This window comes from Hylobates moloch, unplaced genomic scaffold (genome assembly GCF_009828535.3).
Source record: "Hylobates moloch isolate HMO894 unplaced genomic scaffold, HMol_V3 SCAFFOLD_3, whole genome shotgun sequence".
NCBI lineage: Eukaryota > Metazoa > Chordata > Mammalia > Primates > Hylobatidae > Hylobates > Hylobates moloch.
Window position 1 is genome coordinate 144064355 of NW_026652278.1, and position 21106 is coordinate 144085460.

A 21106-nucleotide genomic window follows, 5' to 3' on the forward strand; every position below is an offset into this window, starting at 1 on the left:
CAGAGAGGCTGGTGAAGCCAGCTATGAAGGATTTAAGTGTCAAAGGTTGGGGGATTTGGATTTCATGCTTTAGCAGTGGGGAACCAACAGGAGTTTGTGCACAGGGTAATAGCTTGACTGGAGCTCTTTTGTTTTTGTTTTTAGGCAAATAAGGCACTGTGGAAGCTGGGTTAGAGTAGAGAAAGAACTAGAAATAGGAATACACCTCCGCAGAAGTTGGCTGTAATTGTTTGGTGAGCATTGAGGGAGGGTAATGGTCATAGGGTCAGAGAATAGAGGATGGAGGATTGAAATATTTCTGATGTGGAATTGACTAGATTTGTGACCAATTATGTGTAGAAAGATCACTTCTGTCTTTCTCTGTGAACCATGCATTTGAGCACCATGCTGCTAGCACAGGGTTTGGGGTCTGACCCTATCCATTGCTTTGTTTTTTTTGTTTTTTTGTTTTGTTTTTTTTTGACTGGGTCTCTATAACACCAAAAGAGTGAGGTACAAAGTGGAAAATCAAGGACAGTTATATCTTTGTTTTGAAATGATCTCAGCTAATTGAACTGATTGGCTTTTCCTCCATTGAATCACTCAGTTGTTTTGACATCAGTGCTGTAGTCGTAGCTTTAACCTGGGGAGGAAGCCGTGGTGCAGTCTTGTTTTGAATGTGAGCTTCAGAACAGGACAGGACTGGGAGATTTTGACTGTCCTTTGCTAGCTGTACTTCCTCAGGCAAGTTACTTAAACCTGAAGACCCTCAATTTCTTCATCTAATGGCAAAAGTAGTGATCTTACCCCAAAACTAGGTAATTGAGAATGCTGAAGGAGCTGACTCCATAAAGTGCTTATATATCAATGTTTGGCCTATGGTGAGCTCTCCATAAATAACCATACACACTATTATTTCTATATTCTTCAGAAGACAAAGGGCCATGTTTAACTTGGGACTTAATTGAAAGGTTAATTTTCAGGCATTAAAAGAAGAAAATGTGTTCCTTGCCCAGCATGGGTTGTGGATAGTATTCGGGCAAAGCTCTCCTGAATCCAGGTGTCCAGGCCCTCTGGGTAACTTGGTCTCTGTCCATGTGGGGAGGCCTCCTGGGTCAGTCATTGCTTCCTTTCCACCTGCCTTCCTCTCACCTTCTGAACAGGTGAAGAATCCAAACACTGCCATGGCTCCTGTACCTTCTGATTAAACTCTGTTTGCAAACTGGTTTAACAGCTGAAGGTATCTCGTTCATTTAAAGGCATGCTCACAGGTATGGGTGGTATTTAAGCAGGATATATTGGATTCTTTCAGAAACAAGGGGCCCTGCTGAGCTGCAGCCAAATGCTCATTAATTGTATTTTGTGTCAAGAGCAATTGCTCTGGAAAGTTAAATGTATCTTGAGAGTAGGAGAGTTCTAGCACATCTTACTAAGACTATCAGAGTTCATGTCTCAGTGAAATGCTTTGAATGTGTCAAGTTTAAAAACAGGAGCAGTGATTTTAAGATTCCTTTAAGCCCTAAGAAAATTATTTCCTTCCAGTTTTATCAATATAGTGAGAGAAAATTCTGTTTTTGTTCCAGGAAGCCCAAAAGAAAGATACCATTCTTCTAAACTTTTCAGAAAAATTGGATCATGTTCAGAAGACTGCTAGGTGAGCAAGTGAATTGTGAGAATTCAAGATTCTTTACCTTTTTATGAAAACTGATAAATAGTTAAAACTTTAAGATTCCAGTTTAAAGTCTAAAAGGTTTTGTTTCATTGAACTTTCAGACTGTCCTTCATTTGCTTAACCCAGGTGTGTGTGCACCTTTGGAATTTGGGGGTTTTGAAAAATTAATCTTTATTTGTAAACTAAAGAAACTATTTCAGTCTATTCTAATGAATATCATCAGTATAAAAAATATGGATTAAGAATTTCAAATCCCTCCACACCCAAGAGATAGAGCTTAAACAACACCACCTATTTCCTTGGGAGTTGGTATATATCAATCAAACTTTCATGACCACATTTCACTGTTTCCTTGTAGAATCTAACATGGTACATTTATTTTCCTTTGCATTAAAAGAGTTTGGAACCGTACCAAGAGCTGTGAAATGATTTTACTTTAAATTAGTCACTCACAGAGAAAGGCACATACAGAGAAAGTATCTGCCAAACATAAGGCTCTAATTACATCACTCTAATTTGCTTCTGATCCTAATGTAGATATGTATCTTAATGTAGCTAGACTCTGTGTGTATATACTATTTTGACTTTTGTATATGTGTTTTAAAATTTATATTACATCCACGCATCCCACGGTAAATGTTCAATAACCAGCTGTTGGAGAAAAAAGTCCTGATTTGTAGCATTTGCTGATTTCTGTGTTGTAAATACCATCACCATGGCTGATGTCAAGCTACTGACATACGTTATTGAATATAGATTAGGAAAAGACACCGCAGTTTGTTCTCATGAGCAGGTTCAGCCACCGCTTCATGTGTCAAGCCAGTTCCTAGCATATACTTATTGAGTGTATCCAAGTATGACATCTGTGAACCACATGCATACAAATAAATGAACCATAGCTCACAGCCCTGCCACTGGCCTGTACCTCAAAGTTACTGATTCTGTGAACATCTAGCCACAGATTACATGTCTTTCCCAAAGTGGGATTATCAGTTCAAAGGTATAAACAGTTTATAATTCATGTTTACAGATGTCTAGATTATTCTCCAAAAAGAATGGACATCTTATAAGATAGGAACTTTTGAATTACTGAAAGAAATTTGTGTGGGAACATTTTTACTGTAATTAGTATAAAAATGTTCCTAAGAGATATATAGATAGAAATTAGCATTATATTTTTGAAATGGTGTTTCTGGTCAGAGCTGGATTGGAACTAGATATTGTCTTAGAAAAATCCTATTCAGCAAGCTTGTTTATTTGAAATGGAAGGTGAAATACACTTGTGAAATACAAACAGGTCTCAGATATGTGCCAGTGACCAGTGAAGGTGGAAAACTTTATTGCACAAAGAAACATTTGAATTGACAATGGAAGCATGAATGCATCCTAATTTATGAATTTCACATGCATTTTAGGTTTCGCCTACTCAATTTTCTGGGTAGCAAAACCATCATTCACATTCTGCCTATCTTTTGTTGTTTTTTTTTTTTTTTTTTGAGATAGAGCCTCACTGTGTCACCCAGGCTGGAGTGCAGTGGTGCAATCTTGGCTCACTGCAATCTCCACCTCCTGGGTTCAAGTGATTCTCCTGCCTCAGCCTCCCAAGTAGCTGGGACTACAGGCACCCACCACCATGCCCAGCTAATTTTTTTGTATTTTTAGTAGAGACGGGGTTTCACCATGTTGGCCAGGCTGGTCTCGAACTCCTGACCTTAGGTGATCTGCCCGCCCCACCCTCCCAAAGTGCTGGGATTACAGGCCTGAGCTACCATGCCAGGCCCACATTCTGCCTATCTTGATTTGATGTGTATAACAAAAGCATTGCAATCAATCCAACCGTTAATTTGCAGAATTAGGGCTGGCTTTGGTGGCTCACGACTGTGATCCCAGCACTTTGGGAGGCCAAGGCAGGAAGACTGCTTGAGACCAGTAGTTTGAGACCAGTCTGGGCAACATAGTAAGACCCTGTCTCTACAAAAAATTTAAAAATTAGCTGGGTGTGGTGGCGCACACCTGTGATCCCAATTACTTGGAAGGCTGTGGTGAGAGGATCACCTGAGCCCAGGAGGTCAGTGCTGCAGTGAGCCATGATCTTGCCACTGCTTTTCAGCTTGGGCAACAGAGTGAGACTGTCTCTTTAAAAAATAATAATAATAATCATAATCAGCTGGGCCTGGTGGCTCACACCTGTAATCCTAGCACTTTGGGAGGCTGAGGTGGGCAGATCACTTGAGCTCAGGAGTTCTAGACCAGCCTGGCCAACATGGCGAAACCTCGTCTCCACTAAAAATACAAAAATTAAGCTGGGCATGATGGCACATGCCTATAATCCCAGCTACTCTGGAGGCTGAGGCATGAGAATTGCTTGAACCCAGGAGGCAGAGGTTGCAGTGAGCCGAGATGAGGCCACTGCAATCCAGCCTGAGTGACAGAGGGAGATTGTGTCTCAAAAAAAAAAAAAAAAGTTGCACATTTGTTAGCTATGTTTTAGTTCTCTGTAAAATATAGAAAGCTTGCTCTGACCACCTGTGGTGAACAACATGGAATCTGCTATTCTCTCACTGTTACCTTTAGTGTTAGAATTATCAACATATACTGCCTTGCTTCTTGTGGGTTAGAGTTTCCTATTTGTGTTTAGTGGCCCATGGAAAGCATATGAATCCCGGAATCCACTGGCATTTAGTTTGTAATGCTTATTGCATAAAGGTGTTCAGAGCTAGTTTACGAAAAGGTTTACAGGTCCCATGGTTTTGATTATCTTACCATCAGAGCACAGTTACAACCTGCTCTCTTTCAACCAGTGTATGTCTTTAGAAACGAATCACCTCTTAAAACAGGAGGAAATGCAAAAGATCTAAATACAAGGGTAGGTAAATATCATCACAGTAGCTCTCCTCTTCTGTTTCCAAGGTTGAACAACAGTTAGTCTTATTTAATATACCTACATGACACGTGGCTTCCTTGTTCCAGCTGCCCACTGTCCCCTTTCTTCTTTTAGATTATCTCTGGAGAACACAGAGGCAGAACTGCACTTGCTGTTTGTCAGGACAAAATCACTAAAAGAAAATATCCAGCGGGATGGTGAACTTTGTCAGCAAATGGAAGATTTTCTTCAGGTTTGTAGGTGACTCAAGTCAGTCCCTCTAATCTCGTCTCCCAGCAGCACCCTGGGGCTGGTTAAATTTGCATGGGTGTATTTGTGGAAGCAGCAGTTCCCATTCATATTTTTTTTCTCCAAGTTAGTCAAAGGAACTTGGTATTTCCATGCCCATTCTTTGCAGAGGATGTTAAATGTGATCTAAGCCTGATGTATTTTTTTTGTCTTTTCGTTTGTTTGACTTGTTTGTTTATTTCTTTGTTTTGAGATGGAGTCTTGCTCTGTCACCCAGGCTGGAGTATAATGGTGCGATCTCGGCTCACTGCAACCTCCGCCTCCCTGGTTCAAGCAATTCTCCTGCAGGACCTCAGCCTCCCGAGTAGCTGGGGCTACAGGCATGCACCATCACACCTGGCTAATTTTTGTATTTTTTCAGTAGAGACGGGGTTTTGCCATGTTGGCCAGGCTGCTCTCAAATTGACCTCAGGTGATCCGCCCTCACTGGGCCTCCCAAAGTGCTGGGATTACAGGTGTGAGCCACCACACCCAGCCCAAGCCTGATGTATTTGTTTAGGGACAGTGCTTCTGCGAGGCTCCTGTTGTTCACTGCTCAGTTTGCACGATTGCAGTTTACTGTGGTGAACTGGTATCAGCCATGGAGTAGCACTTGGGCTATACCTGGCAACTCAGGTTTTGTTTCTAAACCAATTAAACTTTTGGATAACAGAACAAAGTTCCACAGAAATCAAGATGCCTTAGAACTGGGCTGTCATTTCTTCACTTGTTTATGTTGAAGAAACAAGCTGCGTTTTGGCATGTTTTATAATGAGAGCAGCAGAACACACGAGAGCTGTGCCCATCAACACCAGGAGTACACAGGGCCCACAGGGTGTGTCGGGAGCTGCTCCAAATAACATCAACAAAAAAACAGCAGAGTGGACATGTTCGTGACAGCTCACTGTGACTCACTAATCGCATAGTCTGACATACTTCTTTTATCTTCCTTATTAAAAAAAATAATAATAAGCACCATCTCATGCTTTTAGTCTTCAGCGAAAGGCTGTGCTACCTGAAGTGTTGTTAGTGTTTTGAGAGCTGTGAGGTGGAACCATGTGGCAGGGCTGCCCTTGGCACTGGCGAGGAACAGTGTGCTCCTGAGGTTGTGCCAGCTGAAGCTGTCGCTTCTTAATTCAGCTCCTTCAAAATACTATGGCCTTTGGTGGATGCTTGATTTTGTTTGGCTCTGCTGTGAGTTTATTTTTATTATTAAACATGTGCTCTGTATTTTCCTTCAAGTAAAACCAAACTAATTTTCTTGTTACAAACACCACCACCAACACCACAAAAATACTGAACAGTAAACAAATGCATTAAACAAATCCAGAAAATCAAGAATAAGGACCATCGCACATCAAGATTAAAATTCTGGATGTTTCATTCCTCCAAGTTCTCATATTAACTATTACCATCTCATAGTCAGTATTCACACAGAGAAGCTTAGGATGAAGAACAGCTCTGACTTAGCCTCACCTCTGGACTGCTTTTCATAGTCAGTCTTGTTTTAACCCTTTACGCTTCCTTCTGGCAGTCTTTTTTTTTTTTTTTTTCGAGACAGAGTCTCACCCTGTTACCCAGGCTGGAGTGCAGTGGCACGATCTCAGCTTACTACAACCTCTGCCTCCTGGGTTCAAGTGATTCTCCTCCCTCAGCCTCCCGAGCAGCTGAGACTACAGGCGCGTGTCACCACACCGTGCTAATTTTTTGTATTTTTAGTAGCGATGGGGTTTCACCGTGTTAGCCAGGATGGTCTCGATCTCCTGACGTCGTGATCCGCCTGCCGCCCAAAGTGCTGGGATTACAGGCTTGAGCCACCACGCCAACCCAGTCACTTTTATCTCTACAAGTAAAACATTTCATACAGCTGCATACTTTTCTTTCTTAAATTCAACTTCCTTTTGAATAGGTGAGATAAAATTTTTCAAGGTAGGTCAGGGTCAGGCCTCTCAGGTCTCTGAACACCAGTCTGAATGCTGGACTCAAACTCTATGCCATAAGAAGTGGGGAATTCTTCAAGGATTCAGAGCAGAAAAATAACAGAAACACATTTTTGCAGATCTATTTCAGCATTTTCACCCTTGGAGTAAGAAATACTGAGTAAACTTGTCTGAAACTTCGGTTTGTAGCAGGCAAGTTAGAGATGTAAGGTTGAATTGGACACTACAGCTGCTAACCTGTTGTCATTCTTGCTTTGCCAGTGTAGCTTTGAACTTTTCCATTTCTGGCCCTAATCATGTAGAACTCCTGGCCGGTAACTTCACGTGTGGTTACTGTTCAGATCCACATTCAGAATGTTTCATTTTCCCAAGTCCAAAGGGTGACTTCAGTGTGTTTAAGTTTTTCCTTCCTGGTACTCTGTCAATCCCCACAGGATCTAGAGATGAAACATACGAGGTGGAGCTGAGCTCCCATGTAGATTCTTGTCAAGAGGCCTATTTTTCTGCAGCTGAGCTGTTCTTGGCTGGAATCCATCTTTCCCCCTGTGGAAGAATGACAGGCAAAGATTTATGCTTTCATTAATACCATTCCTCCATAAAGAAAAATACAGCACGAATGCACACACTGCCTTGGGCTACTGACTCAGGTGGTTACTTTCTCTGGTATTTGGTTTCCTACATAGTTTTGGTTTCCTACTACCTCTTGAGTGTGTTTGCTTTAAGAGAAGGGCTTTTAAGGGGGAAAGTGGGTTGGAGTGGGTAGGAGGTGGCATCTTCACAGAATTTCCCTGTAGGTTCTGTAGCTCTCCACGCAGGTTCAAACAGCAGTTCCACCCCTCCAAAGTGGGCAACTTTAGCTTTACCATTTCCCAGCCCATCCCCACTTCACTCAAAAAATGTTTTCAAATATAACCTTTTTTAAAAACGTGATACATGTGATTTCATAAAGTAACATACTTCATTCATTCCTTCTTCATATAGCCATTATTTCCCAGTAAACAAGGAAGCAACATAGGCTAGGCGCAGTTGCTTACCCCTGTAATCCCAGCACTTAGGGAGGCTGAGGCGGGAGGATGGCTTGAGGCCTTCCTGGGAAACAGAGGGAAACCCTGTCTCTACAAAATATTTAAATATTAACTGGGTGTGATGGTGCATAGCTATAGTCCCAGCTACTCAGGAGGCCGAGGTGGGAGGATTGCTTGAGCCCAGGAGGTCGAGGCTGCAGTGAGCCATGATCACACCATTGTACTCCAGCCTGGGTAATGGAGTGAGACCCTGTCTCAACATAAGACTTCAGTGTGATTCCAAATGTTCATTCTCGTGGGCTGTGGCTGCTATGGAGCCCTTTTTCTCTGCACCATACTGCTTCCTCATGCAGCTCCCCATGTTGTCACTGAACTGCCATCGGGGAAGTGTGTGTGACCCTTAGACATAGCAGATTCCATGCTGAAGGCTTTGGAACTCATTGGAGGAAAACAGGCTTCCTTCCTTCCCATCTCTGTGTTGCGGCAGTACCAGAATGCATAGGGGCCTCAGAGACTTATTTGTCCTAGAAGAATTAGGAGAAAATGAAGAAGCGAAGAGGGTGGATTTGTAAAGGACAGTAATGCCTAGCCATCGGGACCCATCAGAATCTCCCGGGGTGGTGCTTTCAGAAAATATTAGTGTTGAGTCCACCCCAAACCTGTGAAATTGAACGGGAGGAATACAGGCGTGGCCTGTTGCCAAGCTTCCCAGCTGACTTGGATCAGCACCCCGGGTTTAGGCATGAGGGCTTTGGTCCTGTGGGGGTGACCCTGACCCTCACAGAGCTCATTTGGGGTTAAGTTTAGACACCCACTCAGTGGGGCAAAATTGATAATGCATCAGTACAGCGAGTAGCTTCAGGGACCCTAAAGTAAACTCTTGACCATTGTAAGACTCAATTTTAAGAGGAGGAGGAACAGATGCAAAATGGATCTTCCTTGGTAAAAACCAGTTGTATACCTGTGTAATGTTTTTCAGTGACATTAAAAGTGAACATTTTGTTAGTGACATTCTGCAGGTTAAAGCTCTTAAATCTAGTTGCTTAGTCTAGGTCTCACGCGGGAGTTCACCTTGCTTTCCCCAAGGCTTGGTCTGGGTTGAATTATTTTCCTTTTGGCTCTGATTGCGTTGGCCTTGCAATAAACCTTCCTTTTCCAAGACCTGAAATGAAACCCCAGAGTATGTCTTCTCTGGGCACCGGATGCAGTGCCCGGCGCTGCCTCAGCTGACCACGTTTACCTCAGTGTGTGTTCGTTTGTTTTTCTGCAGTTTGCCATAGAAAAGCTGAGGGAACTGGAATGCTGGAAACAAGAGCTCCAGGACGAGGCCTACACCCTTATAGATTTTTTCTGTGAAGACAAAAAAACCATGAAACTGGATGAATGCTTTCAGATATTTAGAGATTTCTGTACCAAATTCAACAAAGCAGTTAAGGTACGTCTGGCAGCATCTGTGTCACGGCGTTGCTTGGATTTTTATTTTCCTTCTTCTCGACCTAGTCCTCTGCTCACCACAGAAAGGCACTTTGCATCTCCACGGTTTCAGGAACATCTGGCCCAGGTGGCGTTGCCAGGCTCTTGGCTGGGATTGCTGGAAAGTGGCTCTGCCATCCCAGCCCCGCAGGCTTGCATAGCATCAGGGGGCGGCATTTGACTGCCTCTGCTACTTTGGTACACAGGCTGCCTGACACTCACATTAATGCCTTGAGAGCATTTTATTAGTAAAGTTCCTCCATGATGGCAGTCATACCATTTAAAAGTCTCTTGAAGATCCTGAATGTCTTTCTCACCTGCTCCCAGAAGAGAACGTCCTCTTTCAGGGAGACTTCTGTTGTGGTGGGATGATGGAATGGCCCTCCTTTTCCCTTCTTCCAAGCTCCGCTGCCGTCACTGTGGGATTGGCACCAGGGCAACCATGTCGTCCTCCCCAGAGTGGTCTTCCAGATTCCCAAATAACCACAAAGCCTGCTGCCGTACTGAGCAAAGCAGCTACATTTCTTGCCCTTCAACCACCAATTCCAGTCATCTCTGGGTTTAGTGTAGAAGCCAGAAAACTCTCTGGGTTGCTTGGCTTTCAAGTAAAACTTTAATTCGTCAATTGAAAGCAAACCGGCCACTCACATCCCTTCATTTCGGGTGGTGATGAGGAAGCAAAGCTCGTGAGTCATCTCTCCTCCTCCAGTTGGAATGCAGCTTAGTCCATAGCTGAATTTCTTTGAGGGATTGGTCAGATTTATCTCAAGCCCAGAATTGCTTTGTGTTCTCGGCCCCTCCTTTCTCTATCCAGTTAAGAGAAGGAGGCTCAGCCTGTGGCCACGTTTGCGCTCCTCTGGCCAAGAAGTGAGCTCAGCTGTGGGAGGCAGTGGTGGGTGTCAAGGCCAAGTTGGCTCTTAATGAGGCCCTCACTCCCAGGAATTCCATAGGCCTGTGAGGCCACCTGTGTGATGCTCTCAGCCCCACTGTCCAAAGAGCCAGGCACCGGCCCCACCACCACCACAGGCAACCTTGAAAGAAGGCCCGAGAGACTTGGGGACGAGGTGGGAGGCTGAGGCCAGAGCTGCAGGCGGAGCCAAGAGTCCCCAGCTAGAGCCCCACAGAAACTTGGAAGGGAAAGGCTATCATTGGAGGAAATTGATTGTCAAGTAAAACTGCTGACAATAACACATTTGGGCTGTGAGATCCACATATTTCCATGACACAAATCTATTTAAAGTGCACGGCCAGGTGGTAGAGTGTGCTTTGGTATGTGAGCTTGTTCTGGTGCAGTTTCGATGGGAAGGGCTGGGTACTCTGGAGCAGGGTGAAGGGTTGAAAGATTTGTAAAGCACACCTGCTCCTCTTCCTCTTCTCTGATTGTGGGAACAGGCTAGGATGTGAGAGGCAGAGCCATGTGCTGCAGGCTGCAGCTGGCAGAGCCACCATGCCACGTGTGGTGTTGCTTTACCAAGGAGCAGTCAGGGAACAGAGCTGAACAGAGCATCTCTTAATATCATGGCTATACATTAATACATCCAAATCATTATTAAGTAGAATGTGCTACACATGACTGTGTGTAGGACAGATCCATGCTGCACAGAAGTACAATTTGAGGCCCACTCTTTAAACACCCACAGTATTTTTCTCTCAGCTATTGCCTATATAGCCCTTCCCTGGAAGTCCTCGCTGTCTCATACTGCTCAGAAACAGAGTTGGCTTTCCTTGGAGTTGAGGTCACATGCATATGTGGAATGGCAGCCTCCACTGAGCAGTGCCTTGGCTGGAAAGCTGGAAATTGGGCCCAAGGATCAGATAAAAACTGTAGACAGATTGTTGGGCCAGGTCTACAGCATTCACCCCTTCTGGTCAGATCCCTAGTAGCTTTGGAGAGCCTCACCCTCCTTCTACACACAGACACACACACACACACACGTGTGTGCACACACACAGCCTCTTTCTTGGTGTAAGACATGACCCAGAGCTCCCCTCCATGCCTATATCTTTCTTTAGCTCTCAACGTAGGTGGCTCTGGAACTGCACATTGGTCCCACATGTCTCATGCATCTTTGGGCTTCTCTCCATCCCTCAGGACAACCACGACCGGAAGGAGCAGGAGCTGAGGCAGCTGCAGAGGCTGAAGGAGCAGGAGAAGAAGCAGCGCTCCTGGGCAACTGGGGAGCTGGGAGCATTTGGTCGGAGCAGCAGTGAGAATGATGTGGAGCTGCTGACCAAGAAGGGTGCAGAGGGCCTGCTCCCTTTCCTGCACCCCAGGCCCATCAGCCCCTCCAGCCCCTCCTACCGGCCCCCGAACACCCGCCGCTCCCGCCTCTCCCTGGGTCCCTCTGCTGACCGGGAGCTGCTGACCTTCTTGGAGAGCTCCACCGGCAGCCCTGAGGAGCCCAATAAGTTCCACAGCCTGCCCCGGAGCAGCCCCCGGCAGGCCCGGCCCACGATAGCCTGCCTGGAGCCTGCAGAAGTGAGGCACCAGGACTCCAGCTTTGCACACAAACCTCAGGCCTCGGGGGGCCAGGAGGAGGCCCCCAACCCACCCTCAGCACGGGGGCACCAGCTTCCAGCTGCCCAGCCTGAGGACCCTGCCTCTGCCTTCCGCAGAGCTCGGCGCCAGGGCATCAGTGTCCTCCGAAAGAGGTACAGTGAGCCGGTGAGCCTGGGCTCAGCACAGTCCCCTCCTCTCTCGCCATTGGCTCTGGGAATTAAGGAGCATGAGCTGGTGACAGGGCTGGCCCAGTTCAACCTCCAGGGTTCCCAGAGCATGGAGACCTCCCAGCTGACTTTGAGTGATTTCAGCCCGATGGAGCTAGAGTCTGTGGGGCATGGGGGCCCACAGTCCCTCAGTGCCAGCAGCAGCAGCCTGACACCCATGGGCAGAGATGCCCTGGGGAGTCTCAGCCCAGCCCTGGAGGACGGCAAGGCTGCCCCTGATGAGCCTGGAAGTGCGGCTTTGGGATCTGTGGGTAGCAGCGACCCTGAGAGCAAAGATCCTAGGCCTCTGTTCTGCATCTCAGACACCACCGACTGCTCACTGACCCTGGACTGCTCAGAGGGAAGCGACTCCAGACCCAGAGGTGGGGACCCAGAGGAAGGCGGGGAAGGGGATGGCTCCATGTCCTCTGGGGTTGGAGAAATGGGGGACAGCCAAGTCTCCTCCAACCCTACATCCAGCCCCCCTGGGGAGGCTGTGGATAGTGAGCCCAGCTGCAAGGGTGGCCTGCCCAGGGACAAACCCACCAAAAGGAAAGATGTTGTAGCACCAAAGAGAGGCTCCCTGAAAGAGGCGTCTCCTGGGACCTCCAAGCCCGGGAGCGCCCGGCGGAGCCAGGGGGCAGTGGCCAAGCCCGTGCGGACCCTGACCGCGTCGGAGAACGAGAGCATGCGCAAGGTCATGCCCATCACCAAGTCCAGCAGAGGCGCCGGCTGGAGGAGACCAGAGCTGTCATCCCGGGGGCCCTCCCAGAATCCCCCCAGCAGCACAGATACTGTGTGGTCACGCCAGAACTCCGTGCGGAGGGCCTCGGACACGTCACCTAGGAGGCCCTCCACAGGCGCCGAGGAGCAGAGGCTGCTGCGGGGCAGCAGTGGCTCCGGCAGCACCCGTCCAGGGAGAGACGTCCCCCTGCAGCCCAGGGGTTCTTTCAAGAAGCCCAGTGCCAAACCACTCAGGAACCTCCCCAGACAGAAGCCTGAGGAAAATAAGACCTGCCGCGCCCACTCCGAGGGCCCTGAGAGTCCCAAAGAAGAGCCGAAGACCCCGCCAGTGCCCAGCGTCCCCCATGAACTACCCCGTGTCCCGAGCTTTGCCCGGAACACGGTGGCCTCCTCCTCTCGAAGCATGAGAACAGATCTTCCTCCCGTGGCCAAAGCCCCCGGCATCACCCGGACAGTGTCGCAGCGGCAGCTGAGGGTGAAAGGGGACCCCGAGGATGCTGCTCCCAAGGACAGCGGCACTTTGAGGCGAGCCAGCAGTGCCCGGGCCCCCAAGAAGTGCCCAGAGTCTGCGGAGGGTCCCAGTGCCAACACGGAGGCCCCTCTGAAGGCCAGAGGGGCTGGGGAAAGGGACTCCCTCCGTCGGAAGGACTCCAGTCGGACCACGCGGGGGGGAATCCTCAATCCCTTACGGAAGTGATGGGTGTCTGTCCTCTCCCGCCTCCTGGGATTCAGACGGTGAAGACCGACTTCTGGGACGAGGATGGGGAAAGAGGCAGCGTGTCTTTGTTACAGATAAAGCAGCCACTGGTGCCACTGCTAGTGACGCTGGGATGGCACAGTCCAGGAGGCCTGTGAACTGCAGCCTGCTGTGCTGAGCCCTGCTGCAGTCCAGCGTCCAGATGGATGCACGTTCACTACTGTGACGGCCACACCTCCCCCATGCACCCCACCCTCCCCCAAAGCCCACATCCCAAGAAAGAATAGGAGTGTAAGGTGACATTCTTATGAAACAAGTCAAAAAAGTTTTTTCCTGGCCAGTTTTTATATATCAAAGACTTTCTTTTTAATATAAAAATTAGCTAGGTGCAGTGGTTCACGCTTGTAATCCAGCACTTTGGGAGGCTAAAGTGGGTGGATTGCTTGAGCTTAGGAGTTCGAGACCAGCCCAGGCAACATGGAGAAACGCCGTCTCTATCAGAAATACAAAATTTAGCCGACTATGGTGGCACATGCCGTGGCCCCAGCCACTCTGAACGCTGAGATGGGAAGATGACTTGAGCCCAGGACCCCACCACTGCACTGCAGCCTGGGTGACAGAGTGAGACCTTGTCTCAAAACAAAACAAAAATGAAATGTTTTAGTTTTTGTTCCTTTTGCAGAGTGAAATGCCTCCCAGGAAAAAAATACATATATATTTTTTTGCGACAGGGTCTTGCTCTGTCTCCCAGACTGGAGTACAGTGGCACAATCATAGCTCACTGCAGCTTTGACCTCCCAGACCCAAGTGATCCTCCCACCTCAGCCTCCCTAGGAGCTGGGACTATAGGCATGCACCACCACGCCTGGCTAATTGTTTTTTTTTTTTAATTTATCTTTTGTAGAGATGGGATCTCAATATGTTGCTCAGGCTGATCTCGAACTCCTGGGCTCAAGTGATCCTCCCACCTCAGCCTCCCAGAGTGCTGGGATTACAGGTGTGAGCCACCACACTTGGCCATTATATCCTCAGTATGAAGATATTTGTATCTTCCTGTGTTCTCCGGCCTCAGAGTTTCACCTGCCCACACACCGTCCGTTGCTGGCAACTGGACTTCCCCACAAGCCTTGGGTATCCTGTGATGGGCTGTGTTTCCCTGAAGATTGTCTGGCTTGCCCACTTCTCTGTGCATGACTCTCGGTGTGAATCTGTCTAGGAACAGGAGGGAAAGTTGGACTCAGACAGAAATCAGATGCTTTCATGTATTCAGGGCACGCATTGTGAGCAGTGGAGTATGAGCCTCGGGGTCCTCATGGTTGCAGGGCAGGCTTCCCTGCAGATGGGTGGCAGCCCCTGGTAGAATGCTGGATTTCTCTGGAATCTAGAAGTGCCATATTTTAGTGGAAAGGCATCAGGGTTGTTTGACAGCGTGCGTCTTTCCAATCCCGTGTTCCTCCATTCGTGTGTCTGTTATAAGACTGAGTGAAGGCTGCTATGACCTGTGTTCACTCTGGTTACAGGGAGATGCAAACCATTCTGTCTCCCAGCCTTTCTTCTCTCTTTTTGTGCTCCCAGCACTTCCTTCTTTTCTAACATGGGCCTGGAGAGAGTCTGTCTCTCTCCTTGTCTCTGTCTCTTAATAATAGTTTTTAATGTTGACATCTCCTCCTTGGTACAGTGGTTTTTAAATCCTGAGAAGAACCAAATCAAGTTTGCTAAAGCAGACTAAAAGCATGAAATTGCTTTCAGAAGAACATATATCATCAGGAAAAGTTTGGGGGCAGATTGGGGGAATCAGGCTTTATTCAAAAGAAAGAGTTGAAAACATGGACTTTTTCTACCCAATGCCCATTTCATGACTCCTCTGAGACTAATTGGGAAATGGGGAAATTCTTGGAACTTTTTTTTTTAAGAAACTTTTTTTTGTGTGTGTGTGTTTTTATTTTAGGTCACTTATTAGTGAAACCTCATTTTAGATCTGACATTGGTAGATAGATGGATTTAGGCAAATATGATGCGTTTGTGGGGAATCCACGTGGTTGACCTTAGAGCCTCCCTTCTGCAGACTGTTGCCTTTCATCTAAGTTAATTGGAAATGCTGAGCTTCCATAAGTCAGCTGAGTTGTAAAGGTAAACATTATGGCTGAAGTAGTAAAGCATGACCACAAAACCTCTTGTAAAAACGGCCCTGAGTAGGTATTTCTGGGGCTCCACAAAGATGCTTATGGGAATCCTGAGCTGCTTTTCACCATCTCAAGAAGCCTAAGAAGTTATATATTTAATCAGGTAGACAAAACAGTTCAAAGCATAAGGTCCATGGTGGTGGAAAATGGATGCAAGTGAGTCTAAGTTTGTGGATTTGTGGATAGCAGAGGGGTTGGGACCTCTTGGAGGAACCCTGGGTACCGAGCTCCCAGGCCCTTCCTCTATCACGGATGCTGGGTGACTTTGGGAAGTCACTACCTCTTCCCAAGCCTGTTTCCCATATCACAGATGTGGGGCCGTGGCCTCGATGATGGTCTCCACGGGTCCTTCCACCTCTATGAGTCCAAGTCAGGTCAATCAGCAAGGACCCATCTCTGCCCTGGATCAGCTCCTCAGAACCAGCCCCCAGCATCTCTAAAGCAAAAGCCTCACCTCAAGGGCTGTTCAGAAGAGAGCACCTTCAGCATGAGTTGTTGCTGGAAGATCTAATAAGCTGTTTCCTGGGAAGTGGTGCTTTACTTAGCCCTGTGGACAACTTCTGTATGCATCTGTGTGAGCAGATGATCATTGTATTACCTTTTATCGGTAGTAACCTTGGAAAAATAATTTAAGAATACAATGGAGAAATGTAAATAAGTTTCTATGTAAATTTGTTTAAAATAAACTGAATGTATTTAAAGGTCCATTTATATGTTCTTTTATGTAACATGTAGTTTAATAAAGTTCCTGTTTATGAGAGTCGTGTTTCATCTCAGCTTCTTCCATGGGTGTGTCTGTGTGATCTTGCTGGGAGAGTATTCAATTTCCTGCCCAGAGAGAAGCAGAGATCCAGGAGGCGAGGGAGGGTTGGGATGCAGCTGATTTGTCCACCAAAGGCTCGAGAGCCTAAATGAGGCTGTTGGCTGTGTGTCTTCTTGCTAGCACAGAACCTGCTCATAATTGAGGGCTTAGGGAATGGGCCTTGCCCCAGGCCGTGGGGACGTAACCCCGCCTCTGACATGCAGGCTATCCATGGAGTGCGCAGCTCACGTTATTCCATGCTGAGCTAAATTTTATGTCATCTCCGTGGGCCCGGCAAGTCTAGATAGTGTCCTGGGTGTCCTGCATTTTGGTTCAGGACACCATTAGGAAATCACAGCTCACCTCATGGCTGACTCAGGAATGAGCAGAGAGGAGGGAGAGATGGCTTGATATGACCAGCATTGTGCATATTTGAAAAGGAGTGGGGATTGTGCCTCAGATACACCTCATACCTCGGATTATGTCATATTTCAGTCCTAGCTACTTACCTGCTTTGTCTGAAGTGGGCTAGAGGAACATCCCTGGGTCAGAATCAGCAGATGAGAGTAAATGATGTTCTTGTTGGGAGTTGCTGCTTGCTCCCTGAACATTTAGAAGCTGGTCTTGTCTGTGTTGTAAGCAGTTTGGGACACCAGACTCCTCCCTAAACCTTCAATCCTGCTGTTCAAGGGATTACTGACATGTACCGCCCCTGTCCCCCCACCAAGAAAGCTTTTTATTTTTCTAATGGGTCTCAAGTAATCTTCCATTTCTCCTTCCCTTTTATTTTATGGCTTTCATAAAGAACCTGTGGTTTCATCCTCCTAAAGAAATTCATTAAATTAAAGGGGCCACCATCACCTAATTGTTCATTCAAGACTGCATATATATGCATTAGGGTGAGGGACCCCAGAAGACTATGGTAGAACTATTAATTCACCTTCGGGGGTGTGTACATTTGTGAATTTCTGCCTCTAAGGGTGCAGTATCCTTTCCCTACCTCCCCCCATATGGCAATGATGACATTTTGCAATTTTACAGAATTTTCCATTGAAACGTAATTCATCATTATATTTTTGCTACATGCTCCAACCCTGTCAGAAAAATAGAAGAGAGAATTTTTTTGCTGTGTGTCCCCAAATGCATATAAGCATCAAATGTATAAACCAAATTTGAATAAAGGACATTGCATCTGATCACTCATTAAGCACTGCTTAAAATTATTTGGGCCGTGAGCACAAACCAACCAGGGCACCGGGGTCTCTGCAGAATCACCCTGCTCAGCATCTGCGAGGAAAGAATGCATAGCTCAGACCGAATCTGTGGCAGGGTTGAAAACATAACCCAGAGCACCGATCCTCGGGGCTTTTCATCCACTAATATTTCCCGGGTTGGATGTCCCACAGCTCACTGGATCTCCTAAGTGAAGACGAGAGTTAGCGTTGTAGTTGAAGAAAATGGCTTTTCTGTCTGCTGGGCCAGAGCTCTGCAATGGGGCTTTTGGCTTCCTGATTGGTAGATAAGACAATTGGACTGGCTGCAAGCAGCGTTCATAGTTGTTCATTCACAGACCCTTTACCAAGGGCCCACCAGGAGCCTGATATCCCTGACTATGAGCTGTGGAGGGAGGCACCTAGGCGTTTCAGGGAGGATGCCTATTCCAGGTTCTCACTGACGGAGTCATGCCAGGCTCCTGGAGTCAGGTCCTGGGCTTTCCCCTGCCCGCCTCAGAAACACACTAAAGGGCTGAGTCATGCAGGCAGTCCCCAGCTCACAAGCCAAGGATGTTCCCTAAGTTTGCTTGCAGTGAGATTTGAGGATTTCAGAACGCACTTTCCCAGAGCAATCCTTTCATGAATTATGGGTATGTTTTCAGGATAGCACATTATAAAGCTATTTAACCTGTCCGCTGTGGTCTGAATGTTTGCTCCCCCTCAAATTCCTGTGTTGAAATCCTAACTCCAAGGAGGTAGGATTAGGAGGTGGGGCTTTTGGGGAGTGATTAGGTCATGAGCCTGGAGCCCTTATGAATGGGATTAATGCCCTTATAAAGAAGGCCCGAGGATGCGCAAGCATCCCTTCCACCATGTGAGGACACAGCAAGAAGTGACCATCCATGAACGGGTTCTCACCAAACACTGGGTTTGTCAGTGCTCTGATCTTAAACTTCCCAGCCTCTAGAACTGTGAAAAATACATTTCTGTTGTTGGTGAGACCTTAGGTCTATGGTATTCTGTTACAGCAGCCCAGGCGGCCCACAACGCCAGGTGTGGGTAGATTACGGCATTGGAATTTCTACAGAAGAGAAGCTCACTTACAGCAGTGTTCCTGAAGGAAAAGGCCAGGAGTGCCAGGAATGTTTCTCTTCTACATCCTGCCATCAAGTGCAGGTGAAGGCACTGCAGCTTCGGGGCACTGGTGACCGGAGGAGTGATGTCCACTCTCCACTGCTGGAGAAGAAAAGACCTCTCTGCTCTTGAGGTGGGGCTGAATGCAGAGGCAGACAGAGGGGTTTCCATCTCCCAGGTCAACTCCAGGAAACATGGGTCATTTCTCTAACTGTAATTGGCTTTTGGCTGTTCTTCCTAATAGAGAGCACACTGGGCCAACAGAAGGGTGCACATCCTCTGCCTTATTTTCTGGGAGGGAGGCTAGATTCAGCCTAGCCTGCTAGACAACTAATGAGAAGGTGGCAGAGGCTGTGGGGAGGCCACTTGTGTGGCCAGGGCCGTGGACCCATGAGCCAAGGCTAGCTGGTAGCTGGGGAACTGAGCCACCTTTGTGAGAGCCGGGATGTTCACTGCAGGTGGTGAGCTTCCCTCGGTGCTCCTGACCTGACAGTGTTGGAGCATCCAGCGGCACTCACAGCATGAAGTGCTCCTGTGCGCAGCAGAATTACTTGGGGGTGGTGATTCCTAGTCCCACCCCAGACTTACAAGCCAGAATCTTTCTGATGGGCCCCCAGATTTGCACTTTAGCAATTTTCCACTGATTCATTTTCCCTCCTGCTGTTGAGACCCACTGGGCTGGAGAGAGGCAAGAAGGCGGACTGGTAAGAATTCCGGGGTTCCCATGCATGCTAGTGAGCTGTTCTCCATGCTGGATCCCTCTTACAGCCTCTGTCCAGGCAATGTAGTTGTGTTTCACTCTGAGCAAGCAAGAAAGAGCATTTACTCTGAGCTCAGCATCCGATTAACAGCTGCCTAAAGGAGCCTGAGGAGCTGATCTAACTTAGATCTTAAAACATAAAGACTTGCAGTCATATGCATGGCCATGCATGGTCGTCTGGAGCTCTCAATCACACAACATTAGAGCTTCCATAACAATGGCTCCTGGGGGAACGTTGGAAGTGACACTTCACTAGCATCTTGCCATAGCTGCTCTTTGGACAGATTATAATTTAGTGTATGTGAAGGATTTTACTAACAAGTGCTGAACAATGCCACAGCCCTGTCTGAGTATCCACAGTAAGAATTTGTCAGTAAAGCTATTCTTTGGAACCCTGTTCCCTGGACTTCATGGGTGTTGGAGCTTTCCACAGCCTTCACAAGGATCACTTCAACTTGGACCTTGGGAGCCCCATCCAGCGGCTTTGGTTCCTTCCCTCTTGCTCTGTGCTGGGGCCAGGCAGGCCAGCATCTGCACTGACCTCATGGGTCAGGAAGGGGGTGGGGTGCAGCTCTCCAGGGTGCTGACTCAGAATGCAGGCAGAAGAAGGGATGCGGGAAGACAGCCTCCCACCCTATTTTAGGATGTGGAAACCCTCCCTGGAAGAAGGACTGAGCCTGGTTCTTTCCAAAGTGGCCAGCACAGAATAATGGACCATTTTCCCAGTCCCGTGCTGTCAATGGCTGCTCATCAGTCTGACAAGGTTGTTGGAAGAATCTGGACAGTCTTGCTACGTTCAGGGACGGTCTTGCTAGTCTAGGCAGGTGCTGAAGATGGGTTTGAGCTATATTTGAATGAAAACGATAGTTCAGCCAGGCTCAGTGGTACATGCCTGTAATCCTAGCTACTTGGAGCCCAGGAGTCTGAGACCAGCCTGGGAAACCTAGTGAGACCCCATCTAAAAAAAAAAAAAAGAAAAAAAAGAAAATGATGATTCAGCTTTGGAAGCTGCCTCAGCAGAAAGAACAGTGCCTCCATTCAGCTATGGCTGAGTGGAGCCATCAGCTTCCCTATTGGCTGTATTTCCTTCTTTCCCAAGGCACAAGAGGTTCCCACCAGCTGATTCATCCCCAGGGACGAGAGGGAAGATGTGGGCTCCCTGCAGGGCAGGCTTCTTCACCACTACTGAGAGACAGAGGCAGCAGAACAGCTTCCCCACCCCCACAGGGCCTCCTACTCCCAAGTTCAAGATCGACTCCAATACAATAGAACTGGAGTCACTAGATAAGCAGCGGGGTAAAGTGCCTAATTGTTCTCAGCTCTTTCTCAAGCCCCTGCTTTTCTCAACCAGCTCACAATGGGTTGAACTCTGGCTGGAGCTTGTCTTCCAAGAAGCTTGTGGCTTTGCACACAGTTACTCACCACATTCCTGCTGTCCTAGTGACCAAGGAGGAGGTGAAACGTCATTCCCATTTGTCAAATATCATTCCCACTTGTCAAACATCATTCTCACTTGTCAGTGGAGGAATTCCTTCCAGGAGCTGTGAAGGGGAATTTGTGAACCAGTGGTTCCATGTGGCTAGCACTGGCAACGTTCCTGGAATGATAGCATCAGAATGAGGCCCA

The 21106-nt window shown here is 47.5% G+C and overlaps 1 protein-coding gene across 3 annotated transcripts in view; it reads left to right on the forward strand.

The window, feature by feature from the left end:
- FHDC1 (FH2 domain containing 1) overlaps positions 1 to 16394 on the forward strand; it is a 43488-nt gene extending 27094 nt beyond the window's left edge. For all 3 annotated transcript variants that reach the window (XM_032148382.2, XM_032148375.2, XM_032148377.2), the window contains exons 9-12: positions 1563 to 1633; positions 4650 to 4767; positions 9038 to 9202; positions 11333 to 16394. In XM_032148382.2, the coding sequence (XP_032004273.1) occupies positions 1563 to 1633; positions 4650 to 4767; positions 9038 to 9202; positions 11333 to 13387 (2409 nt within the window). In that variant the 3' untranslated portion in view covers positions 13388 to 16394. The remainder of the gene's footprint in view (positions 1 to 1562; positions 1634 to 4649; positions 4768 to 9037; positions 9203 to 11332) is intronic.
- Positions 16395 to 21106: the final 4712 nt, after the last annotated feature.